This window comes from Coloeus monedula (genome assembly GCF_965178545.1).
Source record: "Coloeus monedula genome assembly, chromosome: 11".
Taxonomy (NCBI): Eukaryota; Metazoa; Chordata; class Aves; order Passeriformes; family Corvidae; genus Coloeus; species Coloeus monedula.
The window spans coordinates 6,461,025-6,481,467 of record NC_138791.1 but is presented as its reverse complement, the minus strand read 5'-3'; the positions used below and the strand labels follow the sequence as shown (position 1 = coordinate 6,481,467).

The 20,443-nt window shown below is 64.3% G+C and overlaps 2 protein-coding genes across 2 annotated transcripts; one reads left to right on the top strand and one right to left on the bottom strand.

Moving 5' to 3' along the window:
• Positions 1-81: 81 nt before the first annotated feature.
• LOC309577248 (2'-5'-oligoadenylate synthase 1-like) lies at positions 82-2,130 on the top strand (the record flags this gene model as incomplete). The annotated part of the gene is made up of 6 exons (XM_082289127.1): positions 82-276; positions 446-740; positions 820-995; positions 1,078-1,319; positions 1,407-1,542; positions 1,627-2,130. 6 exons carry the CDS (start codon positions 82-84, stop codon positions 2,128-2,130), a joined length of 1,548 nt encoding a protein of 515 aa, XP_082145253.1.
• Positions 2,131-3,454: 1,324 nt separating this feature from the next.
• Positions 3,455-8,380, bottom strand: SEMA3B (semaphorin 3B; the record flags this gene model as incomplete). Its single annotated transcript, XM_082288783.1, has 18 exons — positions 3,455-3,895; positions 3,979-4,118; positions 4,197-4,252; positions 4,364-4,521; positions 4,616-4,657; positions 4,800-4,891; positions 4,981-5,200; positions 5,309-5,453; positions 5,539-5,608; positions 5,685-5,799; positions 5,891-6,036; positions 6,365-6,484; positions 6,573-6,666; positions 6,741-6,860; positions 6,949-7,011; positions 7,093-7,250; positions 8,116-8,243; positions 8,304-8,380. 18 exons carry the CDS (start codon positions 8,378-8,380, stop codon positions 3,455-3,457), a joined length of 2,385 nt encoding a protein of 794 aa, XP_082144909.1.
• Positions 8,381-20,443: the final 12,063 nt, after the last annotated feature.

Here is a 20,443-nt window from a genome sequence, read left to right as displayed (position 1 = left end):
GGCTGCGCAGTGTTGCAGGCAGGAGTAGAGGTAGGAGGTAGCAAGTCAGAAAAGGGCAACGGGAGTGGCACAGCTGTCAGCATGGATGTGGACGAGGTGGCATCCACGAACGGACTGCGAACAGTAACCACCAGGAACCTGGATGGCTGGATCGCGGAGACCCTGCAGCCCAGCACAGCTTTCTCCATGCAGGTGAAGGAGGCAGTGGGGCAAATCTGTGAATTCCTGAAGAGGAACTGCTTTGGGGATGAAATCCACGTCCAAAAGACCGTCAAGGTGAGTGCTGCCCAGCTTGGGGGCCAGCTGACACCCCTGCTGCCATCCTTCCCACTGTCCCATGCTCCAGCTCCTGCCCTGCCTCAGTTTCCCTTGCCAGCTCCAGGAGTGGTGGCAGCTGATCCTGGTGCCAGCAGCGGTGCTGAACAAGCAGGGTCTCTCTCTGCAGGGTGGCTCAGCAGGAAAGGGTACAGCTCTGAAGAAAAACTCTGATGCGGATGTGGTGCTCTTCCTCAGCTGCTTACACAGCTACCAGGAGCAGAAGAAGAACAGAAAGTTTATCCTGGATTTGATCATGAAAAGGCTGAAGGCCTGCAGGGAGAGCTTGCAGTTCAATGTGTACATCAGTGAACCCAAGTACAAGGGTCCTGACAACACACCGCGCTCCCTCGGCCTTACTCTGACCTCCAAGGTGACTGGAGAGTCCATTGATATGGACATCCTGCCTGCCTATGATGCTTTGGGTAAGGGCTGCAGACTGGCACAGGGACAGGCAGTGGTGTCAGTGCTGGGATGGCTCTCACCCTCCTTCTCACCCCACAGGGCAGGTGACTGAGGATGCCCCACCGAATGCAGAAGTGTACGTGAGGCTCCTGCGTGCCTCCAGCCAGCCTGGGGAGTTTTCCCCCTGCTTCACTGAGCTGCAGAAGATGTTTGTGAAGCGTCACCCCGCCAAGCTGAAGAACCTCCTGCGCCTGGTCAAGTACTGGTACAAGGAGGTGAGGGGCTGCCCAGCTTTCCCAGTTCCCACTAGACACCCCTCCCAGCCAGCTCTCACCCCCATCTCTGTCTTCTCCCCAGCTGCTGAATCCACAGTATCCCAATGCGCACCTGCCCCCTAAGTATGCCCTGGAGCTGCTGACCATCTATGCCTGGGAGGAGGCCACAGGCTCCTGCGAGTCCTTTGTCATGGCTCAGGGCTTCCGCACAGTGCTGGAACTGCTGTGCCGGCACCAGGAGATCTGCATCTACTGGGAGAAGTACTACTCGCTCCAGCACAGAGAGATTGGTGACCATGTCAAGGGGTTGCTGTGCAGTCCCCGGTGAGGACCGTGCCCGGTAGGACTGCGCCCACTGGCCCCATGGCACTGCCCAGGGCTGACACCAATGCCCACTCTCTGTGTTTGCAGCCCTGTCATCCTGGACCCTGCTGACCCCACGGGGATCCTGGGCCAAAACAAGAACTGGAACTTGATGGCGCATGCAGCTGCCTTCTACTGCCGCTCACTGCCCTGTCTTAAAAACGTCCAGCCCTGGGATGTGCAGGTAAGGCTGCCTGAGCCTGTGAGCATCATGGTCCCCCACCCCTGCCCCTGCTGTCTTTGCCCACCCGCTCTCCTGTCCCTGCAGCCAGCCCGGTCCGTGACCGTTGAGGTGGTACAGCTGTCGGGCACCAAACTGAAGAAGCTAGTCAGCCCCTACACCACCATCAGGCAGCTGAAGGAAATGATCCAGCAGAATTGGGGCATCCCATTATACAGCCAGCGCCTGGCGCAGCAGGAGTCAGGCAGGAGCAACATCATCCTCCAGGACTCCGAGACCCTGGCCATGCATGGCATCTTCTACAACACCACGCTGGTGCTGCTCCAGACTGAGCCCCCGACGATGGAGATCTTTGTCAAGGATGATAAGAATCGGACCACCACCTACACGGTGCTGCCCACTGACACTGTCCGACAGCTGAAGGAGCAGATCCAGGCCCGCCAGGGGCCTTCTGCGAATGAGCAACGCCTGACCTATGGCTCCAGGGAGCTGGAGGACCGGCACACGCTGGCACACTATGATGTCAAGCCCATGACCATAATCTACATGCTCCTGCGGCTCCGGGGGGGTGCAGGCCCCCAGCACCCCTAGTTCCCTGCCTGCTTGCCCTCCTGAGCATTGCCCTCAGCACGAGCCCATGCCCCTGTATACCCCCCTGTGATGCTGGAAATAAATATTTGGTAGATCCTTGTGCTGCTTGCTCTGTTGGGGACAGTGCCAGGTGTCACATGGGATGGTCAAGGGGTTGGGGTCACCAACCCTTTGGGATGAGGGGGGACCTCAATACCACAAGATGCTGGGATGGCACAGGGACACAGGTGCAGTAAAGCAGTGCTCCCTGTGCCCAGGGTGCCTGGTGGCATCAGGGATGCCAGCCTGCTGCCAGCTGGACCTCAGGAGAAAAAATCAGCTCCTTTCTCTGCCTGCTCCTGCCTGCACCAGTACCTGCCTGTGCCCACACCGGGGGCTCAAGTGTCAGGGCTGGGGTGCAGCCAGTGCTGGGACATGGTTTGTACTGGTGGCATGGTGTCACCAGAGCTTTGGGATGTGGCCAGTCCTGATGCCACCGCAGACAGCAGGAGGCAGCAGATTCTGAGGTCACCTTCGGTCACTGCTTTAATTGCTGCCGCTTGGCACTGGGTAAGTTTTGGTTTTCATCTTCCAGAAGTCAGTGGAGCTGAACGCACGGGGAGCTGGAAGCCTGGGGGAAACCTATCAACCTTGGCAATGTCCCTGCAGGTCTTGTCTCCCCTCAGCCCTCCAGGGCTGCCGAACATCCCACCCCTCTAGGCTTGCGGTGCCAGAGGGGGTCCACGTTGTGGGGCACTGGGCTGCCCCCCGAGTGCTTCCTGGGGCTCTGGGTCAGATGCGGGACCCTGGGCGGCTGAATCTGCTTTATTGTGCTCAATTAGTACAAGGTCCCCTGTGCCACTGTTCTACACCCAGGGCGGTGGGTGCCACCTTTACACCCCCCCACATCTCCCCTTTGCGCCCCCCTCCTCCTGCTGGGCCCCTGTGTCCCACCAGTGCCTGTCCTGCCCGTCCGTGCTCCCACTCCTGCCTGTAGCCCTTTTGGGACCCGAGAGTGACCCTGCTGCGCCGTCCTCCCGCAGTGCCACGCTGAGGGGGCACTGCCTGGCCCTGCAGGTTTACATTCATCGTAACAGTCGTTAATAAATATTTCGGTGACTCTGCGATGCCGGCAGCCGGCTGGGTCCCCACCGGTGTTGGAGCCGGTGGCAAGGGCACTCGGCAGCCCCTCGGGGGGCTGCTCAGCCCGGCTGCCCTCCTGCGGCCCCGGAGCTGCAGCCCCCCGCCACTGCCCACGCAGCGCTGCCGGCAGGGCGGCCGAGGCTGTGCCCCACCTGCGGCCCCGCTCCTAGGCAGAGCCCGGCGCCCGGGGCCGACCCTCGGGTCACCAGGGGGATGCGCTGCGGGGGCCCCGCTCGGCCCGCGGCCCCTCGTGGGTGCGCCGGCGGCGGGCCCTGCGCGGCTCCTCGCCCTGCCCGCGGCCGGGGGGGCCGGCGGCAGTGCGGGGCGGTGGCGGGGGTCTTCCCCGGCTCCAGAGCCTCTGGCAGACCTTGTCCGTGGCTCCCAGCGGTGGGCGCTCCACCAGCTGGAGGAAGTCCCGGTACCAGACCTTGCGGCCGGGGACCCCGGCGGCGAGCTGGGGGTCTCCGGCAGGCGCCGCGCCCGTGGCCTGCCAGGCGCCGATCACCTCCAGAGAGAGCCGCAGCAGGGGCTGGGTGAAGCCGTGCTCGGTGGCGTGGCAGAGGTAGAGGCCGGCGTCGGCGCGCTGCACGCTGCGCAGGAGGACACCCCGCTCCGTCCGCACAACCCGCTCGTCCATCTGCACCTGCAGCACCCGTGGGGATGGGCGGTCAGCTCGGCACGGCACGGCACAGTCCCACCGGCGGTACCTGGCCAGGGGGAGCCTACCTCTCGCTGGGGATCGTTCAGGGTGCGCTGGTATGTCCAGAGAACGCGGGCTTGCAGGGATTTGGGGATGCACTCCAGAAAGACAGTGCTTCCCTCCACCCCATAGAGCTGCTTCTGGGGCACGCTGTCTCGCCCGGGATCTGCGGGGACACAGCCTGGCTGTCAGCCCCCCACCATGGCAGGGGTGGTCCCCAGACTCTGGCTGGGTCCCAGCTCACCTTCCGAGCAAAGCACGTTGGGGTCACCGTTGCGGACATCCTGCCGGCGGAAACGCCTGTGGGAAGGTGGCGGAGGAGCAGGGGCTGCAGCGGCGTGACCTGTGCTCCTCACCTTGGCCTCGGGGCTGGCTGGCTGCCCCAGCACTGCACCATGGCATGTCACCTACCTCTTGGTGTTGGGCACATAGCGGGTGCAGGCGTTGCCATCCCAGGCACAATACGGGTCCCGGGCTAGGCAGCACTCGGCACAGGCTTTGCCGTAGGCACTGCAGCGGTGCAGGGGCAGCTGGGCCAGCGCTGTGGCAGAGCCAGCGTAGAGCTGGTGCTGCGGGAAGAGCAGAGCTGAGTACCTCCATGCTGTGGCATGGGGCTAGGCAGAGCCATGGTGGACACGGGAATGCCCAGGGGTCCTCCCTTACCCGCTTGGAGGAAAGCTGCAGGCTGGTGATGGGGGAGGCATCCTGTGGACAGAGCATGGGCAGGAGTTAAGGGTGCATGGGGGAACCTGGGCATGCAGCCTACTGGCTCCCACATCCTGGCAGCTGGAGTGCCAGGGTGCTGCAGGGAAGTCTGACTGGTGGGATGTGGAGCCCTGACCCTCACCTGGAAGACCTGCAGCTCCTCCAGCAGCAGCGGCTCCATGCGGTGCCAGCTCTCCTTGGGCACTGAGACCACCTTCAGCACTGTGCCCACATCTGCAGGCAGGGAGGGATGAGGCCACAGGTCCCAGCCCCAGCATCCCCCTGCTCTCCCTCACTGCCCCATCCCTGGCATCACCACATGCCTGTGCCAATGAAGAGGACATCATAGTGGCCATCAGCAGCGGTGACACGATCCACAGCGATGCGGGTGAAAGTGTAGGGCACGGCGGCTTGCAGGAAGAGGGGGCGTTGGCCATGGGGCAAGACAGGGTTGTACATCAGCGGGTGGTGACGGGCAAACTGGATCACCTCGTCTGGGAAGTCCTTGGTGGAGCCAAAGGTGCCGAAGGTTTTGCTGGGGCACTGCAGGGAGACAGCACTGGCTAAGCAGGGTATCACACCCCCTGTCCCCAACTCCAGGTAGTGGCATCCCACTGGTGGCACCAGCTGGGATGCCCCTACACCACGTACCATGCCTGGGCGGGGGTATGGCACACGCCCCTGGTATGACACCCACTGGTAGTTGGGCCCTTCCTTGTGTGCAAAGGGGCCCAGGAAAGCCCGGCGGATGTCGGCCATGGTGTAGACACAGACAGCTGAGCCTTGGAAAACAGAGCTGGTGGGAGAGAGAGGCGAAATATGTGAGGGAGCAAGGGGGGGGTCTACTGGGTATGTGCAGGTTACTGGGGAGGGGGCTTGACCTGGAGGTGGAGAAGATGGCATAGACCAGAGGGTTTCGCTTGTCTCTTGTCTGCAGCAGGAAAACGTCCCCTGCAAGCAGGGAAGGAATCAGTGCTGCCAGTTTTGCCCACAGCTACACTGGGGGGTCACATCCCCATTTACTCACGGAGCTCATCAAAGTGGGTGTCTGCCCCGTCGGGTCCTGGCACGGCGCAGATGAGCCGAGCCTTCAGGAATGTCGTCCACTTGTTCACCAGGCTACGCTGCCCACCCATGTCGTTCTGCCAGGAAAAGGAAGACACCAATGTCAGCAGCAGCAGGTGGCACCTGGGCACCCTGGTCCCCAGCCCACCTGCCCGTGGATGCTCTCACCCGGCAGATTTGGCCGATGCGGGCGAAGCTGGTCTTGCCCAGCCCCTGCTGCCGTTCAACCGCTGTTTCACGGAAGAAGAAGTAGATCTTGTCGTCATCGGGGTCCTCACTCTCTGGCACCCAAAAAACAGCCACGAACTTGGGCTCTGGGGATAGAGGGGTGATGCTTCCAATGTCTCCACTAGCTCTGCTCCCCAGGGACCCTGGAGCACCTGTTGGGGTCCCAGGGGAGGGTGCAGAACCAACCCTGCCCAGCTGCAAGGCAGAGGCAGAGTGTGGATGGGACTCCACCAGACATCAGGGGTCTGGAGGGGACACAGGACCCCCTGAAGTCACCCTCTGGAGACAGTGAAGGATAGGGTACATCTGAGCCTGAAGGAGTCATTGCCCTCATGCTTCCAGGCAGCAGCACTGCCGTGCCAGGGTGCCAGCACCATCCCCCCCACCCCAACCCTCCCAGCCCCCAGCACTGACCATTGAGCCAGCGAGAGTCATGCTGCTCCGTGCGGATGGAGGGACGCCGGCCCAGGCTGCGGAAGATGGTAAAGTCACGGCCCATCAGATCGGTGGCCACCCCAGAGTAGAGCTCCTCGCCTGGCAGGCACCGAGGGAAGCGTTATAGGGGACCCCCCGGCACCCTTGTGCCACACTGCACCTGGTACCAGGCTCAGCATTCCCTTACCCACAAGGACAGAGGCAGCTGTATGCCGGGGGTCATATGGGCTCTTCCCCTTGCCATCCTCAGTGTGGTGGGAGTCCAGCTTGAAAACAGGCTCCTGGAGAGGGGTAAGGATGGGAGGTGGGCAGGTGGCAGCAGCGGGGGGCTGTGGTGGTGCCAGGGGAGGCTCACTTCTGCATGCTGGCCAGCCTCGACGAAGGCACAGACTGGGTGGAAGGCACCGGTGCCACAGGCGTACAGGTGGGTCCGGTTGTAGGGGTGCAGGATCTTCACAAAGTTCATGCATTCAGCCTGGGGATGCAGGGAATGAAGGGTGAGGTGGTGCTGGGGCAGACCCCTGGTACAGCCCTGGCATCCCACAACACGCCCCATCACTCACAGTGATGTCCTTGCCGGCCCAGTTGCATTCTTCCCTCCACTCCACAGGAGCCGGCCAGTAGATCTGCGGGTGGAAAAGGGGATGCTCACAGCACCTGGTGCACCCGGGACTGCCCTGCCAGCATGTCTGCCCCTGCCCTGTTACCTTCCTGTCCCGCTGGCTGATGTCATCCAGGGCCAAAGAGAGGAGGTGGTTCTTGGCACCCACGAAGAGACGGCCACGCTCCTCGTCCAGCAGCAGGGCCTCGTAGCAGCAGGAGCGCTCCAGCGAGAAGAGGCGCAGCCCATGGCGAGCCCGCAGCTCTGCCGGGATCAACTGGCACTGCTCAGCCCGGCCCCGCCACTACCTGTCCATCTCCACTGCCCTGGACACATGCTCCAAGGCAGCCTGGATCAGGCCACGGCCCCCTGCCATGCCATCCCCTCCCCCAAACCTGTCCCACTGGCTTGACCAGGTTCACCAAGCCCTTGCCTGCCCAGCACTCATCCCCATCCAGCCCCACACCCATCCTTGTGTCCCCTGAGACTCATCCCCAAACCACCCAGCATCGATTCCCATGCCCCTCGGCACCCATCTCTGCACCGCTCCCCCGGCTCAGGCAGCAGGGGAGAAGTGGCCATTCCCTGCCCCGCGGAGCTAATCCCACCGTGGCGGGAACAAACAGCCCTTTGTCAGGCTGGGAGGAGAGCTCTTGCTGAGACCTGCTGCTGGACAAAGCCCCCTGAGCCGTGCTGGAGCCCAAGGAGCGGCCAGTCGGGACATGGCACCAGCTCTCTGGCTGGCACGACATTCCCACCAGGTATGGCACAGCTGTGGCTAGGGAGTGCCACCGTGCTGCACACAGGGATAGGGGCACCTGAGCCGGCACATGCCGGGGGCTGGGAGTGAGGTCCCAAGCACAGGCATGGCTCCAAGGGCAGGCAGGTGGCCCTGGGGGGGCTGGCATCAGGTAAGGAACATGGCAGGCAGCACCAACACCTGACAGCCCGCGGGGAGGGCGGCAGCAGTGCTGGGGACGTGCCGGTGCTGGGGTTTTGCACCCTTCCCACCACGCTGCCCCCCAGGATACTCCCGGCCCTCGGGACGATGCTGGGTGCTGCTGGCACGTAACCAGTGCACCCACACCTGACCCCAGGCCCCCCCACCCTGCCCGTGTCCCATGCTCACCGGGGAAGGACAGCTTGAGGCGGGGGGTGGCAGCGGGTGGGGGGCGGCCGGCGGCGAGGCCGCGCAGCAGGAGCAGGAGCAGGAGCAGCGTGCGGCTCATGGCCGGGGTCTGGCTGGTGGCGCCGCGGCTGGGGCAGAGAAACAAGACCTCAGCTCGGGTTACAGCGCCCTCCCCACAGCCCCCAGACCGCGATCCCTCCCCGATGCTGCCGACGGTGTCTGGAGAGCCCTGACCATCGGCATAGGGCAACTCCAGGCACGGCATGAGGGGATCTCCCATTGGGCTCGACCTGGCAGTAGGAGGGGACATGAGCCAGCCACATCCCTCCCTGTCTTTAGGCCCCCATTAATCCAGCCCCAAAACCTAATGGGCTTCGAGAAAAGCCCTCCTGCTCCTGCCCATGGGGAAACTGAGGCAGCCCAGCCAAGCAGCATCCAGCCCTGCCCATGCCTGTCCGAGCCCATCAGCAGGAGGGTGCTGGGCTCTGCCCATTCCTGCCTGCAAGCACAGAGCTGTCCTATAGGAATGGGGACAAGGACAAGTAGTGACAACCAGATAGGGCACCCTGGGCAGTCAGTGGGCTCCTGAGCACTGGGCAAGCTGTTCCTAATGGTAGTCATGGGGTCCCATGCCTCAGTTTCCCCCACTGCTACAGCCCCACCATTAGCCCCTGGCCTTTCTTGTACCACCATACACATGGGAGCAGGGTTTGGGAGGCTCTGGCTAAGTGAGTGCCCACAATACTCAGAGGGGCCCATGCCGGTGTGTCCACCACTCTGACGGGTGCCCACCACAAGGAGGGGAAGTGCTCCTCCGGCTCTGGCAGCAGCACGCTCTCCCCTGAGGACCGGGAGGTGATGGTTATCAGGGCACTGTGCCAGAACAGAGATCCCACCTTGCCCCCCCGGCCATGCTGCAGTGCCTTGTGCAAAGCACAAACTGAGCTATGCCGGTCATCAGCCCCTGTGGGCCTCACCAGGACACCAGTGACAACCAAAGCCCCACCACAGCCCCGGGGATCGGTGCAATCCCCGAGGCTCTGCTGCCCTGCATGAGCTGGGAGTTGGTGGATGCTGCCCTGGAGGGTCACATATACATGGCATGGACTGGGGCTCCTGCGGGCAGGGCAGTACCCTCCAGGCTGGCCGGTGGAGATGAGCCCGGGGCAGGCAGCGGGCAGGGCCTGGCTGGGCGCAGTGCCGGGTCTGGCTGCCCGGTGTCCCGGCACGAAGGCGGTCAGCGCTAATGGCATTTACAGAGGCGCCGGGATGAGGCGCGGGACCCGCCGGGCTCTGGCAGCCCCGACGGCTGCCGCCAGCCAGGGCCGTGCCGGGGCACCGGGGGCCTCCCGTTTCCCCGCACTCGCCGAGCGGCCAGGGCTGACCCCCGGGCGCGGACCCGCGTGGCTCTGACCCGGCTGGCACGGGGGACCGGATGGGGGGCGAGCAGCAGCGGCAGCACCACAGACCCTCGGTGCCAACCCTGGAGGATCTAGCCCGCGAAACTCCCCGTGCCAACCCCGACGCCAGCCCTCCGGCGCCAGAGGGGACACGAACCCCGCCGCGAGCCCCCCGGTACCAGCACGGGCAGCCCCCCCAGACGGCAGCGCAGAGACCCCATCCTGGGACACTCTCCGGCCACCCGCGTACCCTGCTGGCTCCCCGACCCCCGGCACCCACCTGTGTCCCGGCTCGGCTCGGCCCGGCCCGGCCCCGCCCGCCGCGTCCGCCGGGAGGGAGCGGGGCGGCCCCGCGGGGCGGGGCGGGGCGGGGCCGGGGGCGCGCACAGGGACACGCACACGTGTGTGCGGACACACACTCACAGCAGACACGCGGGCACCCTCACACATACACAGGCACACGGGCGAGCACCCACGGACACTCACACAAACACACACACAGCCGTGCTGCCACCGGGGTGACACTCACGGGGATACCCACGGTGACACCCGCTGCCCCCGGGGCAGAGCTGAGGATGCCACGCTCAGCACACCAGTGGTGGCGGGGCTACCTCCTCCCCGGGACAGGCACTTGCCTGCCCGGGTGTGGGGGCCGTGCCGGGGGATGCCGGGGACGTACCGGGGGTACGGGGGTCCGGTCCCGCGCCCCGCTCAGCTGCAGCCCAGATGTCTGGCCCGAGCCCAGCCCCGAGCAAACAAAATTCCTCCGCTGCCTCCCATTTTCCAGCTGCCGCTGCCAAGAATAGCAAGTGCCGAGTGGTGCCGGCAGCGGGGCCACGCGTGCCTCGGCGGGCAGGGCTCGGGGCGGGGGGAACACGAGCTGCCTTGGGGGCCACACCTGCCTTGTTCTCCCCGTGCCCCTGACTGTCCATACCTGCGGGTGCAGGAGTCCAGGAAGGCAGGTCCAGAATCAGTGGGGAGGCAGAGCTGCAGGCAGGCAGGGGTGCAGGCAGCAGACTGCAGGCAGGTGCAGGGTGAGTGGGGAGGCAGGAGTGCGGGCAGAAGTGGGTGCGGGCAGAAGTGGGTGCGGGCAGGTGCAGGCAGTGGGTGCCAGCCGGCAGCGAGTGCAGGTGGGCTGGCAGCGAGTGCAGGCAGGCCAGCAGCAGGGCAGGCAGGGCAGGTGCAGGCAGGCAGCTGGCACAGGCAGGCAGTGAGTTCAGCAGGAAGCCAGAGCCGTGCAGGCAGGCCAGCAGTAGGCAGAAGCTGTGCCAGGCAGGGTGCCCGGGCAATGCCCTTCTGTCCCACTGCCAGTAACCCTCGTGCTGCCAGCCCTGGTACTTTGGCATGCTGGCAGGCTCTGTTCCAGCACCACCACTCGTTCTTCTCCTGGCTGTGCCACAGTGCTGAGTGGCAGCCAGCCCAGCCCAACCCAGCTTTGTGGGCAGCAAAGGGGACAGAGACAGCAAAGAGACGGGTGGGGCAGCAGAGGAGCTGGCACCGGTACGGCAGGGGTTACTCTGCTGTAAGACTTTGTCCAGGCACCAACAGGACTTTGGGCTGGGTGGCCCCCACACGGCTGGGCATGGCGTCCCTGTGCTTACCGTCCCAGGACGGTAGGCTGAGATGGTGGGGACAGGGATGTCGTGCCCAGCCCTGCACAGTGGGCACTTTCCTGTGCTATTCCAGCACAGTGCCTCAGTTTCCCTTCACCCAGCTGGGACTTTTCCAACTGCTGCCACTCCCAGCAAGCGTGGCGAGGTGTCCAGGTGACGTCACCATCACCCCAGCCCTGGAGCCCTGCGGGGACCTTGCTGGCAGCGGCTCCGCCTGGAGAAACCATCAAGCGTCAGAAGGGCCGGGCTTCCATCCCGGAAAAAACGGCGCGGGAGGGATGCGCCACGTCGGCCGCCGGCCACCCCTTCCTGCCCCACCGGGTGCTCTGGGCAAGCACCAGAGCCACTGGGCACTGGCATGATGACAGTCCCCATCTCGAATGGGCATCGCCACTAGCATCCCGTCCTCATCCCTGCACTCTCTGCCAGCCCGCGGAAGGCTTCACAGCCAGGTGCCGGTGGCCTGGCTCCCTGCCAGAGCGGGGGTGTCACTGCCAACGGCACCAGCAGGTGCTGGCGCTTTCGCTCTTTGATCCCGCCCCTGCCGCTGGCAGATCCGCACCCAGGGATCGCTGCCTCGGCCAAATCTCCCCTGGCGGTTCCGGCTCCGGCAAGCGTGTGTAGCTCTGCCGGCAGCGCCCGAGCCCCCAGCAGTGTTTGCGGTAGGAAACGGCTCCTCTGCAGCCCGCAGGGCTCCGGGGGCGGCGCGGCAGCAGGCAGCGGCCAACGCTCCTGCACCTCCTGTGCCGGCTGAGGCAGCAGGGCATGGGATGTATCCATGCCATCAAATGGGGGACCAGGACCACTGGCTGTTGGATACCCTGCATGGAGGGAGAAGGGCTGGGATGGGCATCCACTAGCCCTCAGGATGGGTACAAATCCTGCACCCCAAAGGGGAATGGTACCTTGCCCTGGTGATTCTGTGGGGACCTGCGGGGTGACTCCCCCAAGGGTGCTACAGGGTGGTCCCCCATGTCTCTGGTGGAGCCATCATGGCTCAGGACATGCAAAACTCAAGGGTCAAGGTGAGCTGCGTCATGACACCCGGTGCCATAAGCATCTCTATGACACATGGGCTTGGCACGGCACTGCTCCCCAGCCAAGAGACGGGCTTGTGCAGCAGGGTGGCCTTTGCTAGCACTGCCAGTGACACTGCCAGCTTGTCAGCAGGGGAGGAGTGAGGCATCCTCACCCCAGCCTACACCCATGACCTGGACACAGGGATACGCTGCTCAAACTAGTATCCCCTGGGTCTGGAAACCCCAAAAAGCTGTCGGTGGTTTGTGATGGCACTAAAGATGTGGCTTTAGGACTTCTTTGGGAGTCCATCTGTGGCACAGTGTTGGGCCATAGGATGGCATCAGGCCTTGTGAGGCTGCCACATTCCTGGTGCAGGGGAAGGATGTGCCAGGCAGACGACAGAGCCCATGGCATCCCAAGTGTGAGGGCTTGTCTGGAAGCAAGCAAACGTGCCTGAGACAGCTGCATCCTTGTAGCACAGCATGGTGGCGAAGTCCCAGGGGACACCAGCTCTAGGCTCACACCCTGTCTGTGGATACATGCCCCCCGACCCTATGTCCACCCCCCAACACAGCACTCTGGTGCGAGACCCCAGCCTCAGGGACCCCTGTGGCCCCAGAGCATTCCAGCCGGGATTAGGTACCGGCTCCTGGCAGCACCATGCTGGTGTAGCCCAGCTAATCCCCTTTTAATTGTCCCAACCCTGTGCTGGACTGATCTGGGCTGCCCAGGGGGTGGGGGTGTTGTGTGCACCCTAGTGCCTGAGCATATCTGGGGTGCTGCCATCGTGTGTCCCTTCTGTGGGACCGAGCCATGGGGTACATGGTGAACCTTTGGGGTGATGATGAAGGGGGGGATGTCCATCCCCCAGGTGCAGGACAATGGCTTTTTGGAAAGGGAAAGGGAGGGATCCTGGTCTTACAGGATCCTATCCTCCTGACCCGAGGTGACCACTTGCCCTTGGCTTCGTGTCTGCCAGCAGCCAGGCTCTGCGACAGGCAGAGGGGCCCTGTGCCTTGCACTGAAAACCACTGAAGCTCCTCAAAACCATACGTGGGGCAGGAGCAGGACACCCAAGTTTTCTGCCACCATCCAAGCCCTCTCCCCACCCCAGCAGGAGGGCAGCGGGAGATGCTGGCTGAGCCCCCCTGCCTGCTGCCCTGCCCATGTCCCTTCGGCCCTGCCCTGTGCCACACCAACCAGCGGCATCCAGCTCCTTAGGCTTTAAAAATAGGCTGGTGTCCCTGCCATGGGGTCAGTAATTTTAGCCAGGGTGTGTCTCTTTGGGAAGAACGCGGATCCATTCATCTTCTCCTGCTGGCCTGGCTGCATCCACACCCAGGGCTGATGTCAGCCCCTCGTTGCCCACTTGCCCTGGGCCAAAGCAGTACAGCCATGGCCACCTTGGGCACAGGCAATGTCTGGTGGGATGGTGAGGGTGGGGAAGTGAGGACAGGAGTGTCCAGCTGCCCCCCCGAGCCCTCCTGCTCCCCATCTTGGGCATCTTGCCCCCAAAGCTGGTGGCACCAGGGAGCACAGCATTCCATGGCACCCAGCAGCACCCAGCCAGGCTGTGGTGGAAGAGTCCTGGCACCCTCTTCTCTCACCCTTCTCCTCTCACCCCGGCCCCCCAACACAACAGCCACTTCAGATTGCCTCCCACGGTGCTCCCGGGGGGCTGTGCCGGCTGGGAAGGCTGCGGGGGCCGCCGCCGAGCATAATGGGGCTATTGATGGCCGAGCCAGCGGCCCCGGCACGGCACAATGGGGCCTTGTCTGCTGGCCCAGCTCCCGCTCCTGCCCAGCCCCGTGCCCAGCCTCAGGATACCCCCTTTCCCGATTGCCTTGGAGCTCGCCCAGGTGCTGGCCAGGGCAAACCCTGCCTTGACCGAGCCAGTGAGTACTATGAAGGAGCAGCAGGTGGGAGGCCACCAGGTGAGCCCCCCCTTCTCATAAACCCGTGCCCAGGGAAGGAGCATTGCTTGGGAAACTTCCCAGCATGGTGGTGCTCACCCCTGCCACCCCCGCTGGGACAGGGCTTAGGGGTTCCTGCTCAGTTGTGGGGTGACAGGAACAAGGAGGTGCTACATGCCCAGTGACGCCTTCACTTCCCTCTCAGGACCATGTCAGAGCCCGGTGGCACCCAGTACCCACCGAGGGGAAGCAGGGACCTCACTGCTCCCCACGGAGCTCCATAGTCCCAGTCCCCCAACCCCATGGCCCCCCTCAGTGGGCCAGCCCGGTGCCCCAAATCCACCATCTCACCTGCTGTGGTGCGTGGGCTCTGCCGGAGCTCGCCTGCCTCCTTGCCCGGCGGGTAAGCTGGGGCTCTGGCTGCCGCCTGCTCTTTAAACCCCAAATCCCCGGTGCTGGGCGCCAGTCCCGCCAGCGGCGGGGGTGGAGGGAGGGGATGCAAAGCCCCGGTCCCTGCTCCCGGGGCCGGCACCAACAAAAGGCAACTGTGTCGTGTGTCCTCCCTCTGCACCCAACGACCTGGTTGGCTGCTTGGGAACAGCCCCTCGGGACCCCAGGGCTTTCTGGGGTGCTGCCACCCCCTCTGCCTGCACTGGAAAGTGACGAGAGGTGCGAGCAAGCCTAGGATCCCTGATCACAGCCGCGGTACATCCCGATGTCCCCAAGCACCCGTTCCTGCCTGCTTGGTCCTGTTCCTGCCTTGGAGGAGTGCCAGGGTGAAGGCACTTATCACCGTCTCAGTGCCTCATCTGCTCCTGCAAAGCCCAGCCCAGCAGGGCTGGAGGGGGAGGAAGGGGATGTGGCTGCTGCCGTGGTGCCCGTTCTGGGGGGACTCACCCCATGGTACCCCCATAGCTGCCGTGGGGCCGGGTGGCTGCCTGCAGAGCATCGCCGCGGTCCGAAGGCCGAGCAGCCGGTGACTCCTCATTAATGTGGGGTAAATGTGTAACAAGTTCTCGGCTGGGCTGGGGCGGTTTGAGCCGCATGACTCCTGTTGCCTTCCCGGCATCCTGGGTAATGGGGATTTAGCGGCTCTATCGCGATAAGAGCCACTCAGCCGGGGCAGGAGGGAGAAGGAAAGTCCATCTTGTGGCCGGACACGCTGGGGTGAACAGTGCTGGCTGGACGGAACAGAGTGGGCAGCGTGCTGGGCTGGGCTGGGCACAAGCCCATTGCCGGAGGGAGAGAGGATGATCTCAGCCCGTCTGCCCTCCAAGAGGGCATGAGGTGAGACAGCCAAGGGAGCCAGGCTCTGTTCAGCAGTGCATGGGAGGCAATGGGCACCATTGTAATAAAAATAACAGAACAGGAAATTCCATCTGGAGGCAAGGGAATGTGTTTTTCTTCTGTGACAGTGGCCAGGTGCTGACATGGCTGTGCCAGAGGCTGCAGAGCATCCAGCCATGAGGGTCCGTGCCCAGGCAGCCGGCACCAGCTGAGCCACTCCTGCCGTGGGGTGGGCTCAGGACAGCCAGGGACTCTGCCAGTACTGTGCCAGGCCCCAGGCTCAATCCTGGCAGCTGTGACCGTGCAGGTGGAGAGGGGCTGGAACGCATGATCCTGGGATGTCAGTGCTGCCACAGAGCTGGGCTCTTAGCATGTTGTCCCAGAACTGACAGTGGGTCACTGTGCTGTGCCATGTGGTGCCGTGGGAAGCCCCAGGGCACCTCACAGTGTTGAGCTCCATGGAAAGCACTGGGGTGGCCACAGGCTTCGGGAAACAGGTGACCTCCAATGGAGAGGTGCCAGGCAGCGTGGCCACCACTTCCCATGGGATAGAATGAGGGAGACTGGGGCTGTCCCACACAGGGGCAGGCAGAGTTCTGGGGTGCAAGCTGGGGGAGAGGGCTGGGAGGACGTGGGCTGGAGTGATATGGGTGTGACAAGGCAGTGAGTGCTGGGGAAGCCCCAGTGGAGCCAGGCTGGGTGCAGGCACGGGGGAGGGAGTGTGGGCAGTGGGCGGGCAGGGGGCGGGCAGGGGGCGGTCAGCGGTCAGGGGGCGGTCAGGGGGCGGGCAGGGGGCAGGGGGCGGGCAGCGGGGAGCAGTCAGGGGGCGGGCAGCGGGGAGCAGTCAGGGGGCGGGCAGCGGGCAGCGGTCAGGGGGCGGGCAGCGGGCAGGGGGCGGGCAGGGGGCGGGCAGCGGGCAGCGGGCAGGGGGCAGCGGGCAGCGGGGGGGCAGCGGGCAGCGGGCAGGGGGCGGGCAGCGGGCAGCGGGCAGCGGGCAGCGGGCAGGGGGCAGCGGGCAGCGGGCAGGGGGCAGCGGGCAGCGGGCAGCGGGCAGCGGGCAGCGGGCAGCGGGCGGGCAGCGGGCAGCGGGCAGGGGGCGGTCAGGGGGCAGCGGGCAGCGGGCAGGGGGCAGCGGGCAGGGGGCAGCGAGCAGGGGGCGGGCAGGGGGCAGCGGGCAGCGGGCAGCGGGCAGGGGGCAGCGGGCAGCGGGCGGGCAGCGGGCAGCGGGCAGCGGGCAGGGGGCAGCGGGCAGCGGGCAGCGGGCAGCGGGCAGGGCGCGGCTGTGCCGCCGGCTGCCGGCAGAGGGCGGTCGGGCACCGGTCCGGCCGTGCCGCTCCCCCCGCGCTCGCTGCCGGTGCCCCCGCGCTCCCCGGTGCTCCCGGGCAGGGCCATCGCCAGCCCACAGAGTCACGGGACGGCCATGTCCCGCGTGGGTGGTGTGGGGTCACCAACACCATGCCCGTCCCTCCAGCCGGTGGGAACCGGGAGCGGCTGGCCGGCGGCGGGGGATGGCGGGGGCCGGTGCTGCCGTAGCGCCGCGCTGACCTTGCCGGCGGCACAGCGAGAGGGGGCAGCGCTCTGGGCAGAACCGGCGGAGCTGGAGCAGCCGCCCGTGGCCTGGCACCCACGGCCTGACCTTCGCAGGGACAGCTGTAGTGCCGGCAGGGCAGCTGGGGGCCTGTATCCCCATCCCTGGTATGGTGTCACCACTGTGTCACCGTTGTGTCACCATTGCGTCACCATTGTGTCACCACTGTGCCACGGTGGCCACTGATGCTGGTGATGGCATTCCCCATACCCATCCGAGCCCTCATCTGTGCTTGCTGCAACCCACTGAGCCCAGTGCTGGTGGCAGGTGGGTCCTGCTGCTCACAGGATGGGTGGGCATCCCAGGAGTGCCATGGAGCAGGTGGTAGGACTTTGAGTGGTGTGGGATGTGCCGAGAGGGGGTGGGACTGGAGTTGGCCTCTGGTATCCCCCTGGCATCTGGTGGGACTGGGGTGCCTCTCCGACAGGGGAGCTCTGGAAAGGGTGCCAGGGGGATTTCTGTGAAGCACCATGCTCTACTGGTGGGGAAAGGTTTCAGGGAACTGGGCTGTGAGGGAAACATGTGAGGCGGCTACGCAAGGCCATGGCACGTGCCCCGGGCTTGTGCTGGCCTCCTGCCACCAACTGGCCGGCCCTGGCCGGCCCACAGACCCAGGGACTGGCCCAGCCCCATGGCAAACAGCGCTGAATTGGGCGAGCTGACCCTTGGACTGGGCAAGGAGGGATGACCCCACACCCAGGACCAGTGGTCTCAGTGCCACGCTGGCCGTGCCTCGCTTCCCCCATTGTGGGCAGTCCCTCTGCCAGCACGGTGGGTGCTTATCCTGGTTTCTGTTTCCTCCTCCCGGCTCAGCCCCTGCAGCCCCTGGACTCACTCCTGGCTGCGGCGCAGGTGGGTCAGTACCATTATCCCCCTGGCAGCACCAGGCAGAGCGGTGCAGAGGTCCCTGGGACAGGAGCACTGGGGGTGCCAGGGGCTGGCTGCACGCCGGCAATGGCAGGAGCCGGCTGGGGCTGTTTTCCTCTCTGTTTGCTCGGCCCTGGGGACGGCCAGCGATGCGGATCAAGGCCGGCGTCCTTTGGGCAGCCAATTGTCGGCCAGCTCGGAGGGGAGGGAGAGGGGCAGCTGCCCCAGGGCTTTCCCAACCCTGGAGAGGGCCACCATGCCAGCCCTGCCCAGCCTGAAACAGCACCAGGTTTAGTCCACCCAAACACAAGGCTGGGTGATGCCAGCAGGGACCCAGAGGTGCCCGCTGACACTCAGCACCCGGCACTCCCCAGCTGCCCCCTGGTTGGGGCGGGCACCCCACATCCCCCCACAGGGCTGGGGGACATGGCAGCCTCAGTCCTGAGCACCAGCACGTCCTTCTGTGCTTCTCTTACTGAGTCCTTTTCCCTGATGGGCCATGAAAGGGCCTTTATCCTCTCTCCTCCTCATGGCTGGATCACACCCGACAGGAGCCTGTGGTGGACTGGCTGGCCCTGGGAGTGACAGTCACACCCCCCAGTGTGGAGGTTCAGGACAGCCCTATGGGTGCCTCCATAGGGGGCTGGAGCAGACTGCCCTTTCACAGGGACTGCAGGGACCATATCTGCTCCTTGGTCAGCTCTGGACTGACCACAGTGCCCCGGGGAGAGGAGGGACACAGCTGTGGCCACGTCTCCGTTTTTGGCCCAGTTATAAATAACTCTAAACAAGGATGCTACAGTTGTCTGGGCTGAAAGGTGTCCCCGGTCCTCCCCTGCTCCCTGGTCCCCAGCTCCCCAGCCATCTGCCACCCTGCTGCCCAGGCCCTGGGCATTATGCCTGGCATCCCCTGGGGGCCTCCCAGCTGACTCCACGCTCCCTGACAGCTTGCAGAAAGCTTGGAGATGTACAGGAGAGCCCCCTCCCCAGGGACTGGAGACCCCCCAACACTGCCCCACATTTCCTTCCACTACCCCATGCTGCACTGCTAGCATCACCTTGTGCCTCCTCAGAGGTTCTGGCAGCTGCCTGAGCTTCCTGTCTGTCCTCAGGAAGCCTGGGTGGCTGCAGTGTGGAATGCCGAGCTCCCTGTGGGATGGAGGACCCCGAGGCTTGGGGAGCTGATGGAAGGCAGCTCCCAGCCCAGAGAGACTCAGGTCCTGTGAGCAGAGGTCCCCCGGCAGAGTGGAGCTGCATCACCATCCTGAGGGATAGTTGCCAGATCATCCCTCCAGCAGCTGATGGCACCCAACATCTCTTTGCCCACCCAAGAGTAAAAATACTGCTGGCTACATGCCTGGCTTTCCAGTGGGATGTGGGGAGCAACAGAGCCCAGCAACTGGGGACACTGGGGAAACAAGCCAAGACTCAGGGGAGCTGGGCACTGGGTGCTGCAAGTTTCAGGAGCATCATGGCTACTTGGGTTTGTTTGGCTTGAAAGTCATTTGAGTTGCGTTTAAAGGCATTACAGTCCTTGCTAAGTCCTTGCTTAATTACCTTAATGGCATTTAAGCCTTTGCTGCAGGATGGTCAGCCCACAGAAACAAAGCCCCTGGCCCTGGTGGGGCTGTGGGTGCTGCCAGTGGGGACAGTGGGGACATGGCTGTCCTGCCTGGGTGGCAGAGATGAGCAGGCTGCCAGGAGGTGCCAGCACCTCTGGAGAGGACTGAAGGGACAGTCTCCCTATGCCAACAGGAACAGTTTATTCCCACATCTTAGGGCTCAGAGCATCCTCCTGCCCTCAAGTGCTCCCAAGCAGCCATGGTGCTTGCTGGGTTGGAGCTGGGGGAGCCTGTGTAGGTCCCTCCAAACCCCTCAGTGGTGCAGGGAGAAGCATCAGGGTTATCCGATGTCCTCCAGTCCTTGGTTCCCAGCTTGTGGCTTGGCACAGAGGTGATTGAGGCAGAGATAACCCACCCTTCAGGTCTGCTGGGCAGCGCTTTGCTTCTGGTTTCTGTAAAGTTAATTGGTTTCGAGGTTCCAGGAACAAACGAAGGAGAAAAACCCACTCTCCGATGTGCGGGATCATTGAATGCTCTCTGGTGAGTTATAATTGCAAATCATGTTTTGAAATCACATTAACCAATTAGCCCGTGTTGTTGTTGTGCCCTGCCACATGACAGCATGTGCCGCGAGGGAGGCTGCGGTCAAGGGCGAGGGAGCGGGCCACCAGCTGCTCCCCGCCACCTCCATGTCCAGGCACAAGCCACCAGCACTGGGGTGCTTCTGTGGAGGGAGGGCAGGGGGGAGGAAGGCTCCAGCCCTGGACATGGCCTCGGGTGTCACTCTGGAGTCCACCCAGCCCATGCTGCTGGCCACAGGCATCCCTCTGCTCTTTACAATCAGCATTCCTTTTGTGCCTCACTCGCTTCATGGTTATGGGGTCAAGACAGCAGTGGGGGTCTTGGAGCCCCTCTGTGTGCTGGCCCCTATGTGTGATGGGCACTGGAGGCACCCACTGGAATCTTCCTGGAAAGGGCAATCTCCAGGAGACTTCTCGCTCGAGAGGTCACGGTGGTGGCGGGGGGAACACTGCTTGGGCTGCAAATCTAACCATTATCTCTGCCCTATCTTCCTGCC